The 12,287-nt window shown below is 54.4% G+C and overlaps 1 protein-coding gene across 1 annotated transcript in view; it reads left to right on the plus strand.

The window, feature by feature from the left end:
• The first annotated feature begins 1,646 nt into the window (after window positions 1-1,646).
• LOC149434852 (phosphatidylinositol 3,4,5-trisphosphate-dependent Rac exchanger 1 protein-like) overlaps window positions 1,647-12,287 on the plus strand; it is a 45,483-nt gene continuing 34,842 nt past the window's right edge. Inside the window, exons 1-6 of the mRNA XM_089663308.1 lie at window positions 1,647-1,813; window positions 2,864-2,949; window positions 8,142-8,278; window positions 8,368-8,494; window positions 10,478-10,656; window positions 11,608-11,769. Of these exons, the coding sequence (XP_089519434.1) occupies window positions 1,665-1,813; window positions 2,864-2,949; window positions 8,142-8,278; window positions 8,368-8,494; window positions 10,478-10,656; window positions 11,608-11,769 (840 nt within the window). The 5' untranslated portion in view covers window positions 1,647-1,664. The remainder of the gene's footprint in view (window positions 1,814-2,863; window positions 2,950-8,141; window positions 8,279-8,367; window positions 8,495-10,477; window positions 10,657-11,607; window positions 11,770-12,287) is intronic.

Genomic DNA, 12,287 nt, shown 5'->3' on the forward strand with positions numbered 1-12,287 from the left:
TTTCTCCCTCCCTCTCCCTCCTCTCTTTCTCCCTCCCTCTCCCCCCTCTCTTTCTCCCTCCCTCTCCCCCCTCTCTTTCTCCCCCCTCTCCCCCCTCTCTTTCTCCCCCCTCTCCCCCCTCTCTTTCTCCCCCCTCTCCCCCCTCTCTTTCTCCCTCCCCCTCTCCCTCTCTCTCTTCCCCCCTCTTTCTTTCCCCTCCCTCCCTCTCCCCCCCTCCCTCCCCCCCCTCTTTCTCCCTCCCTCTCCCCCCTCTCTTTCTCCCTCCCTCTCCCCCCTCTCTTTCTCCCTCCCTCTCCCCCCTCTCTTTCTCCCTCCCTCTCCCCCCTCCCTTTCCCCTTCCCTCTCCCCCCTCCCTCTCCCCCCTCCCTCTCCCCCCTCTCTTCCCCCCCTCTCTTTCTCCCCCCCTCCCCCCTCTGTCTCTCTCCCCCCTCCCCCCTCTGTCTCTCTCTCCCCCCTCCCCCCTCTGTCTCTCTCTCCCCCCTCTGTCTCTCTCTCCCCCTCCCCCCCCTCCCTCTATCTCTCTCCCCCCTCTCTTTCTCCCCCCTCTCTTTCTCCCCCCCTCTCCCCCTCTCTTTCTCCCTCCCTCTCCCCCCCTCTCTTTCTCCCTCCCTCTCCCCCCCTCTCTTTCTCCCTCCCTCTCCCCCCTCTCTCTATCCCTCCCTCTCCCCCCTCTCTCTATCCCTCCCCCTCTCTCTCCCCCCCCCTCTCCCTCCCCCCTCTCCCTCTTTCCCCCTCTCTTTGTTTCTTCTTTCTTTCTTTCCCTCCCTCTATATTTTTATCTCTCCTTTTTTCCCTTTCTGTTGTTTTTTTCCCTATTTGTCTGATTTTCCCCTTCTTTCTCTTTGTTTTTCCCTCTCTCCTCCCCCCTCTCTCTTTCTACCTTTTCCTTTCTCCCTCTCCTTCTCTGTCTCTTTCTTACCTGTCTTTCTCCTTCTCTACCTCTCTCTCCTCTTTTCCCTGCTTTCCTTCTCCTTCCTCTCAGCCCTTCTCTACCTTCCACTCTTCCTCTTCTCTATCTCCTCCCTTTCTCATTCTCTCTTTCTCAGAACCCTTCTCTTTCCCTCTCCGTTTCCTCTTCCCTCTTCTCTTCATTATTTCTTCCTTTTCTCCATTTCCTCTTCCCTCTTCTCTTCACTATTTCTTCCTTTTCTCCGTTTTCTTCTTCCCTCTTCTCTTCACTATTTCTTCCTTTTCTCCGTTTCCTCTACTACCTTACCTTCTTTCCTACTCCTTGCTATCTCTTTCACCCCCCCCCCCCATCCTTTATAGACTCAGTATTTAGTAATGACGGATCTCTATCAGCCCTCGTCTATTGGGAGATAAAATATTAAACAGGAACGCGTTGTCACGATAAATTATCGGCTGATTTCTGGCCTTCATGGAGGGCTGTAAGTTGCTGGTGAGATTAGAGCTGTACGAGGTTTTATCAATAAATAATTCAGCGTTTGCTGCTAATGGACGATTCTGCTTTGCTGCGCACTCATATGGAAGGTCGGGAATTCTGGTGCCCCCCCCTCCAGAATATTCCCTAGAGCCACTTTACCAATTACGTCCGGCTCAGAACCCAGAAAGTGACTGAAAACATTCTGATTTGTATTTACACATTACCCAGATAGGATCAGAGTGTGATGTCTAAGTGACGTTCTTCCTCTCGCTCTCTCTAGATGGCCGGCTTGCAAGTTGGACGGAAGATTTACTCCATCAATGAAGATCTGGTGTTCCTCCGACCCTTCTCCGAGGTGGAGGTCCTCCTAAATCAGTCGTTCTGCTCAAGGCGGCCAATCCGGATCCTGGTGGCCATCAAATCGAAAGAGTAAGGGTGGATCCAATGGCATAGATTATTACTATTGTGGGTGGAGGGCATGGTGTTCTGGAAGAAGCTTCTGAGATGCTAGAATCATACAAAGCAGACAGGAGGACATATGTGGGTGGAGTACGGTGCAGCAACAGTGATTACACAGAGTCTGGTTCAACCATACAAAGAGCCCAGCGGGGAAGCACCCGACTGGGAATACTCAGTTCTTAATGGGAATGTGTCGCAGAGCGGGTCTCCAATGTGCCGACAGCATCTGTCTCAGAAGGTGAAATGCGGCCTGGCCGGTCTATGCCCAAATGGGAGGATTCCAGGGAGGATGGCATGTCTCTATCATGTCACTACTCATCTGGAACCTTTCCCTGACAGACTGGTGACCTGTCCCTACACTATCCACTTGCAAAATTCTTGCCAAGCCAGGGTTTTAAATAGACTCTGCTGACCCAAGATGGCTGCCAGAGTCACATGGGACGCCAGCATGCAACGGGATCCCTTCCCCAGTGACCCAGGAAACCATAGATGAGTATGTTCCTCTTGACATCCCCCTCTGCAGTGCCACTGCGGTTGAGCGCCACCTGTGGTGGAGAAAATAGAATGCACCTGCCTACACATGTAATATATAAGAGTAACGGTGGATCCAGCGACTTCTTCTGCCACGGATTATCATTAGTGTGGTTGGAGGGCATTGTATTCCAGAAGAAGGTTTTGAGGTTCTAGAATCGGACAAAGCAGACAGGAGGACATATGAGAGAACCGAACTGATTAGTATGTTGTAGCCTATCATGTGATATGTAGATGACGATGGGCAGCCCCAAGGTTACTGTCCTGATGTGGTTTTGTAACCTGTGTGTCTGTAATAGAGAAATAAAACCAAGAGAAGTCCAATCTGGACATCCAGTCCCTCCAGACACATTAATCAGGAGCCCCAGTCTTGGTGGTTCCTGCTATAGACCACCAGTGGTGGGAATGAGGAGGATTTGGTGCCGTATTGTGTTCTATCTCCTGTAGAAGAATGAAATAATGACCGATGTAATCATTTCATATCTTCAGGATTGTGAAGGTCCCGGACTCGCCACAGGCTCTGTGTTTCCAGATCCGTGGCTCTACCCCGCCATATGTCCACGCGGTGGGACGAGGTGAGTAGGCCAAACACAGATTATATCACCTCAGGAAATTTCCTCTCTGCAGCTTCTGATATGAAAAGGTTCTTTCAGGTTTAGGGGAACCTCGGCCAAGAAAAAGAGACGTGCTCAGTGAGAGGGTTGCCTTGTTGCCAGGAAGATCCAGTTCCAGTTGGCAATAAACTATTTATACAGACCGGTGGGGGTCTCCAAACTGTGCAGTATGAGGGTCACATGGTATACTTTATTTTCACAGGCCAAAAAATGTGTTTTATGAATTACTGAGTCCCTCCTTACATCAGGGTCCCCATCAGACTCCCCCCTCCCCCCTTTCTACATCAGGCTCCCCAGAAGAGTCCCCCCTTACATTAGGGTTTTCATCAGAGGTCCAGCCTCAAATCAGTGTCCCCATCAGTGTCACTCTTTATATCGGTGTCCCCATCAGGTTCCCCCCCTTCCCCCTTTCTACATCAGGCTCCTCGGAAGAGTCCCCCCTTACATTAGGTCCAGCCTCAAATCAGTGTCCCCATCAGAGTCCCCCCCTTCCTTTTTCTACTTTAGGTTCCACAATAGAGTCCCCCCTTACATCAGAGGTCCGGCCTTACTTCAGGGTACCCACCAAAGCCCTCCTTACATCAGGGCCCCCATTAGAGTCCCTGCTTACATCAGGGCTCCCATCAGACTCCCACCCCCCCTTTCCTACAGTATGCCGCCCAAGACAGTCCCCCCTTACAACAGGGTCCTCATCAGAGGTCCAGTCTTACATCAGGGTCCCCATCAGAGTCACTCCTCATATCACGGTCCCCATCTGAGTCCCCCCTTACATCGGGGTCCCTATCAGACCCCCCCTCCGTTCCTACATTAGGCTCCCCAAGAGAGCCCCCCATAAATCAAGGTCCTCATCGGAGGTCCAGCCTTACATTAGGGTACCCACCAAAGCCCCCATTTACATCAGGTTACCCATCAGAGGCCCAGCCTTGCATCAAGGTTCCCATCAGAGTCCCCCCTTATATCAGTGTCCCCATCAGAGGCCCAGCCTTGCATCAAGGTTCCCATCAGAGTCCCCCCTTATATCAGTGTCCCCATCAGAGGCCCAGCCTTGCATCAAGGTTCCCATCAGAGTCCCCCCTTATATCAGTGTCCCCATCAGAGGTCCAACCTTATATCGGGGTACCCACCACAGCCCTCACTTACATCAAGGTTCCCATCAGAGTCCCCCCTTATATCAGTGTCCCCATCAGAGGTCCAGTCTTACATCAAGGTTCCCATCAGAGTCCCCCCTTATATCAGTGTCCCCATCAGAGGTCCAGTCTTACATCAAGGTTCCCATCAGAGTCCCCCCTTATATCAGTGTCCCCATCAGAGGTCCAACCTTATATCGGGGTACCCACCACAGCCCTCACTTACATCAAGGTTCCCATCAGAGTCCCGCCTTACATCAGTGTCCCCATCAGAGGCCCAGCCTTATATCAGTGTCCCCATCAGAGGTCCAGCCTTATATCGGGGTACCCCCCACAGCCCCGACTTACATCAAGGTTCCCATCAGAGTCCCAGCCTTATATCAGTGTCCCCATCAGAGGCCCAGCTTTATATCAGTGTCCCCATCAGAGGTCCAGCCTTACATCAGGGTTCCCATCAGAGTCCCCCCTTACATCAGTGTCCCCATCAGAGGCCCAGCCTTACATCAAGGTTCCCATCAGAGTCCCCCCTTATATCAGTGTCCCCATCAGAGGTCCAGTCTTACATCAAGGTTCCCATCAGAGTCCCAGCCTTATATCAGTGTCCCCATCAGAGGTCCAGTCTTACATCAAGGTTCCCATCAGAGTCCCCCCTTATATCAGTGTCCCCATCAGAGGTCCAGTCTTACATCAAGGTTCCCATCAGATTCCCCCCTTATATCAGTGTCTCCATCAGAGTCTGCCTTTACATTTGGGTCTTCATCAGAGTCCACCTTTGCATCAGTGTCCCCATTAGTGTCCTCCTTCTCCTTGTATGGCTTACAGCATGGCCATAGCAGGAGGTCTGGATAGAGGAAGTTCTATCCTCCTGTAAATGATGGGGCAAGCTCATCATTGGTTGGTAGGACACCGGCGGGAGAAGCAGGGACCATAGGCAGCTCCTGCTGACCTGATGCCTCAATATCTGCCAGCAATGGTCCGGATAAGATCTTGTAGGGGGTTGTAGTGTGGAGACCCCCGGTATACTCGTGTAGACTATAGCTCACTGCCGGCATCTGGCTACGTTTGTACATTTGCTGCTGTGGTCAGTAGATACTTCAAGAGCCTTTCCAAGGACAATGGTAGTCACCTGGCTGTGTCTTCCATATTACTTCCCAGGCCCTTCCACCAGACATTGTGGTAATGCCCCCCCATAGCCCCCTCCCCCCAGATCAGATGAATGTGCCATCATCACATGCAAAGTATTAAGCCCCCACATGTGTCTGTATCACCCGGACAGTCCACATTCCAACATCTGGCGTGTTGCTGTTGGACGCAGCAGACGGTTTTATCGCCCCCCAGACACAGATTTATGGCCGGGGTTCATTTATTAAAGCTTTGAAAACAAACACAGAGAAGACTTTCCTCACCAAACGGACACCAGTCAGATCAACGCACAACGCTGCCTCCTGATTGGCTGCTAAGAATCCACATGAGACCTTTGGGCCCAATGCCGCCATGAGAGGATGATGGAACGGCTCATGTCCTGGAATGTGAAGGCCTTGCAGCCAATGTTACGTGTAGTAAACGATGAGCGCCGACTTCACAATAGGAAAACAAACACGCTACTGTACGGCGTTCCGGCCCACGTGTCTGGGGGTCTGGGGGGTCCTCTAATGTGGGAATGTGGCATCGCACGATAAATCACTGCGAGGAGTAACATGCCAGGGACAGATGTGCACGTGAGGAGTAACATTCCAGGGACAGATGTGCACGTGAGGAGTAACACTCCAGGGACAGATGTGCACGCGAGGAGTAACACCCCAGGGACAGATGTGCACGCGAGGAGTAACACCCCAGGGACAGATGTGCACGCGAGGAGTAACACCCCAGGGACAGATGTGCACGCGAGGAGTAACATACCAGGGACAGATGTGCACGCGAGGAGTAACACCCCAGGGACAGATGTGCACGCGAGGAGTAACACTCCAGGGACAGATGTGCACGCGAGGAGTAACATTCCAGGGACAGATGTGCACGCGAGGAGTAACACTCCAGGGACAGATGTGCACGCGTGGAGTAACACGCCAGGGACAGATGTGCACGCGAGGAGTAACACGCCAGGGACAGATGTGCACGCGAGGAGTAACACGCCAGGGACAGATGTGCACGCGAGGAGTAACACGCCAGGGACAGATGTGCACGCGAGGAGTAACACGCCAGGGACAGATGTGCACGCGAGGAGTAACACGCCAGGGACAGATGTGCACGCGAGGAGTAACACGCCAGGGACAGATGTGCACGCGAGGAGTAACACGCCAGGGACAGATGTGCACGCGAGGAGTAACACGCCAGGGACAGATGTGCACGCGAGGAGTAACACGCCAGGGACAGATGTGCACGCGAGGAGTAACACCCCAGGGACAGATGTGCACGCGAGGAGTAACACCCCAGGGACAGATGTGCACGCGAGGAGTAACACGCCAGGGACAGATGTGCACGCGAGGAGTAACACTCCAGGGACAGATGTGCACGCGAGGAGTAACATTCCAGGGACAGATGTGCACGCGAGGAGTAACACTCCAGGGACAGATGTGCACGCGTGGAGTAACACGCCAGGGACAGATGTGCACGCGAGGAGTAACACGCCAGGGACAGATGTGCACGCGAGGAGTAACACGCCAGGGACAGATGTGCACGCGAGGAGTAACACGCCAGGGACAGATGTGCACGCGAGGAGTAACACCCCAGGGACAGATGGGCACGCGAGGAGTAACACGCCAGGGACAGATGGGCACGCGAGGAGTAACACGCCAGGGACAGATGGGCACGCGAGGAGTAACACGCCAGGGACAGATGCGCACGCGAGGAGTAACACGCCAGGGACAGATGCGCACGCGAGGAGTAACACCCCAGGGACAGACGCGCACGCGAGGAGTAACACCCCAGGGACAGACGCGCACGCGAGGAGTAACACCCCAGGGACAGACGCGCACGCGAGGAGTAACACCCCAGGGACAGACGCGCACGCGAGGAGTAACACCCCAGGGACAGACGCGAACGCGAGGAGTAACACCCCAGGGACAGACGCGAACGCGAGGAGTAACACCCCAGGGACAGACGCGAACGCGAGGAGTAACACCCCAGGGACAGACGCGAACGCGAGGAGTAACACCCCAGGGACAGACGCGCACGCGAGGAGTAACACCCCAGGGACAGACGCGCACGCGAGGAGTAACACCCCAGGGACAGACGCGAACGCGAGGAGTAACACCCCAGGGACAGACGCGCACGCGAGGAGTAACACTCCAGGGACAGACGCGCACGCGAGGAGTAACACTCCAGGGACAGACGCGCACGCGAGGAGTAACACTCCAGGGACAGACGCGCACGCGAGGAGTAACACTCCAGGGACAGACGCGAACGCGAGGAGTAACACTCCAGGGACAGACGTGAACGCGAGGAGTAACACTCCAGGGACAGACGCGAACGCGAGGAGTAACACTCCAGGGACAGATGTGAACGCGAGGAGTAACACGCCAGGGACAGATGTGAACGCGAGGAGTAACACTCCAGGGACAGACGCGCACGCGAGGAGTAACACTCCAGGGACAGACGCGCACGCGAGGAGTAACACTCCAGGGACAGACGCGAACGCGAGGAGTAACACTCCAAGGACAGACGCGAACGCGAGGAGTAACACTCCAGGGACAGACGCGAATGCGAGGAGTAACACTCCAAGGACAGACGCGAACGCGAGGAGTAACACGCCAGGGACAGACGCGAACGCGAGGAGTAACACTCCAGGGACAGATGTGCATGTGAGGAGTAACACGCCAGGGACAGACGTGAACGCGAGGAGTAACACGCTAGGGACAGATGTGCACGCGAGGAGTAACACGCCAGGGACAGATGTGCACGTGAGCAGTAAGGAGTTTGAACCTGATCTGAGGCTTCTCCTTTCCCATATTCAGGGCCCGGGGCCCCCCTGAAGTCCTTGGTATATTCGGGGTTCAGCAGTAACACGTTGTTTGTTGTTGTTGTCTGCAGGCTCCCAGGCGGCAGCAGTCGGCCTCAACCCTGGACAGTGCGTCCTGAAAGTCAACGGGAACAACGTCATGCATGACGGCCATGTTGAGGTCCTCGAGCACTTTGCCGCTTACCGCAAGGACCCTCAAAATCCTCTAGTGAGTATGGGGGAGGGGGGTTGGGGGACTACAAGTCCCAGCACACCCAGGGGGAGTGCCGCTGAGCCGTGAATCTGCTGTAATTGCAGGGCCTCTATCAGTGGATTTATCGCACCCATGAGGATGCCGAGGAAGACCAGGAGCAGCGCTGTACATCGGAGGACTGTATGAATGGCGGAGTGTGCGAGGACAGAGGACCCCATGACAGGCAGACAGGTACCGGGCTGGGGAAGGACAGACAACCATTGAGGAAGAGCTCTCCTTTAAATTTTCCGGACCAGGAGCTGTGCTGGAGCCACGCGTCCCCTCAGTCTGTATCACTCACATAGACCGTGGCGGCTGCACTGGAGCCACGCGTCCCCTCAGTCCGTATCACTCACATAGACCGTGGCGGCTGTACTGGAGCCACACGTCCCCTCAGTCCGTATCACTCACATAGACCGTGGCGGCTGTACTGGAGCCACACGTCCCCTCAGTCCGTATCACTCACATAGACCGTGGCGGCTGTACTGGAGCCACACGTCCCCTCAGTCCGTATCACTCACATAGACCGTGGTGGCTGTACTGGAGCCACGCATCCCCTCAGTCTGTGTCGCTCACATAGACCGTGGTGGCTGTGCTGGAGACACGCGTCTCCTCAGTCTGTGTCGCTCACATAGACCGTGGCGGCTGTACTGGAGCCACACGTCCCCTCAGTCCGTGTCGCTCACATTGACCGTGGTGGCTGTACTGGAGCCACGCATCCCCTCAGTCCGTATCACTCACATAGACCGTGGTGGCTGTACTGGAGCCACGCATCCCCTCAGTCTGTGTCGCTCACATAGACCGTGGTGGCTGTGCTGGAGCCACGCGTCTCCTCAGTCTGTGTCGCTCACATTGACCGTGGCGGCTGTACTGGAGCCACGCATCCCCTCAGTCCGTGTCGCTCACATAGACCGTGGTGGATGTGCTGGAGCCACGCATCTCCTGAGTCTGTATCGCTCACATAGACCGTGGCGGCTGTACTGGAGCCACACGTCCCCTCAGTCTGTGTCGCTCACATTGACCGTGGCGGCTGTACTGGAGCCACGCATCCCCTCAGTCCGTGTCACTCACATAGACCGTGGTGGATGTGCTGGAGCCACGCGTCTCCTGAGTCTGTATCGCTCACATAGACCGTGGTGGATGTGCTGGAGCCACGCGTCTCCTGAGTCTGTATCGCTCACATAGACCGTGGCGGCTGTACTGGAGCCACGCATCCCCTCAGTCCGTGTCGCTCACATAGACCGTGGTGGATGTGCTGGAGCCACGCGTCTCCTGAGTCTGTATCGCTCGGATAGACCGTGGCGGCTGTTCTGGAGCCACGCGTCTCCTGAGTCTGTATCGCTCACATAGACCGTGGTGGATGTGCTGGAGCCACGCGTCTCCTGAGTCTGTATCGCTCACATAGACCGTGGTGGATGTGCTGGAGCCACGCGTCTCCTGAGTCTGTATCGCTCACATAGACCGTGGTGGATGTGCTGGAGCCACGCGTCTCCTGAGTCTGTATCGCTCACATAGACCGTGGTGGATGTGCTGGAGCCACGCGTCTCCTGAGTCTGTATCGCTCACATAGACCGTGGCGGCTGTTCTGGAGCCACGCGTCCCCTCTGTTAGATCATGGGATACAGTCTGGAACATACTGGGCATGTGCAGTAGATTCCTGCAGTGAAGGGGTTAATGGCGTTCTGTCTCCACTGACAGCGTCCCATGACAGGAAACCATCTATTATTAACGATTCTCCGAAACCCTCATCCCGCTCACTGCACCGCTCCTCCACCTGGTGTATAAATAGCATGCTGCGCCATGACGTCTTCCCTGACCATGGAGAACCCAGCGGTGTCATATTACAAGTCTGCAGACCATTGCACTGCCCCCTCCCCCTCTTGACAGATCCATAGTGGTATATTCTGCAGATGATCACACCACTGACCTCTCTACAGATCTGCAGAACATCGCTCCCTCCTCTCCCCCTCCTGACAGATCCATATTGATATATTCTGCAGATTATCCCATCACTGACCCCTCTATAGATCTGCAGAACATCGCTCCGTCCCATCCCCCTCCTGACCGATATATGAAGATGCAGACTATTCTACCTCCTGAATCCCCCTTTGTATTGATTTGGGGGGCTCGGCAGGGTCCCCGTGGTTGATATTCTCTCCTGTGTTCTCTCTGTAGGTCTGACCTGTAATATCTCCTCCCCGGTTGGTGAGGACGGGCCCCTCATTAATCTGACGGTGGAGAACATCCAGCTGGAACACGGGGTGGTGTATGAGTATGTGAACACAGCCGGGATCAAGTGTTACGTCTTGGAGAAGATTGTGGAGCCTCGGGGGCTGTTTGGAATCACAGCCAAGGTAAGAATGCTGATGTCAGCCGTGTGTACAGCCTGGGCTGCCTGGAGAAACGCAACCTGCAGGGCGGCGCTGTGGTTCACCTCAGTGATGGGGGTTTTGGGTGACCCGTGGTATCTTCCATGGCTCGGTGAGCATCATGTGACTGTTACCCCGTGTCTACTGGTCAGCCATCTCTAGATTACTCTCTGCTAGGGATGCTGGAGGCACATTGAGAGGGGCAGGGTTGGGTCTGGGCGGGGCTGGGTCGTGGGGGGGCGGAGTTGGGTTGGTGGGGGAGGGGGCGGGGTTGGGTCTGGGCGGGGCTAAGTCGGTGGGGGGGCAGGGTTGGATCTGGGCGGGGCTGGGTCGGAGGGGGGCGGAGTTGGGTCGGTGGGGGGAGGGGGGCAGGGTTGGGTCGGTGGGGGGGCGTTACATTTATTTTGGAGAATAATGGAGTTAGAGTGTATTAAAGAGACCCAGAAAAAGTGACCGTGTCTGTTTGATGTCCATCCCCGAGTTCCTTGTACTTACCTGCCTGCCGCAGTGGCCACCGACGTGGACGCTCCACTTTTGCTGTAATCCATGCCGGTGGTTACGGTGGCAGTTGCTGGTTATCATGCCCCTCCTCCAATGCCAGTTTTAGAAGGATTTTATGTTGTTAGTTTATTACTACTATTCTTTTTTTTTTATTACTTTTCCATTATAAATACAACAAATTTTCAAAACCTTCCAAACGCGATTTCCATAACATTTTACATTCCCCGTCACTGGAGCAGATTTCTGTATATTTTATTGATACAAAGTTGCAAGTTCAGTCATGATGGTTTCAGCGCGTATCTGATGATCCGATCCGATGGGCCTCTCTCCGTGATTGTCTGTTCTACAGATATCGGGGCTCCCGACTCCTCATGTCTTTGATGTTAGATGTGTCATCTCTCTTCATGTATGTGACCCGGTGTCTGTACTCCTCAGATCCTGCAGGCGTTTATCGCGGATGACAATCAGTTTGTGAAGAACTGCATGCGGCTCCTCGCTATGAGCAAGTCGGTGATGACGATGCCGCAGTATGAATTCCGCCATATCTGTGACACCAAGCTGGACAACATCAGCCGGAGGATCTCCAGCTATGAGGAGGTAATGGTGCCGCATCACTCCATCTGTCAATCTTCTGTGTAGAACATCCAACCCGTCCACCTTCAGTGTCCTCCTGTATCTCCATATCACTCCCCTGTGTCACCGATCCTTCACATGTAACCTCCATAGGCTCACTTTGTGGGTTGGTATAACATTCGGATGTTTTTATAAACCTTCATGTGTGTATAGTCTGTGATCACATAGGCATTGGGGGCGCTATCAGCCAGTGTGGGGACTTCCTCCATCAACCTGTATCTGTCTACTTCAGCTGCATGGCCACCACACCGGCCTTTCTCAGACTTCTTGTACTAAATGGAAACTTGAAATCATTTCCAAGACTCGGGGGACCCTTCTAACATGATCATACCTATAGCTCATGAAACATGCGCATGATCAATACATTGAAGGAAGGGTTACATCAAAGAATAACATTGAAGAACTATTGTATGTGACAACCTGGGATGGTCAATTGTTACACCCCTGCTCTATACAACAAAGGTATGTTCAGCATGTTCAGG

The sequence above is a fragment of the Staurois parvus genome, unplaced genomic scaffold (assembly GCF_062004578.1).
Source record: "Staurois parvus isolate SC_StPar_1 unplaced genomic scaffold, SC_StPar_1.0 ptg001652l, whole genome shotgun sequence".
In the NCBI taxonomy this organism is placed as follows: domain Eukaryota; kingdom Metazoa; phylum Chordata; class Amphibia; order Anura; family Ranidae; genus Staurois; species Staurois parvus.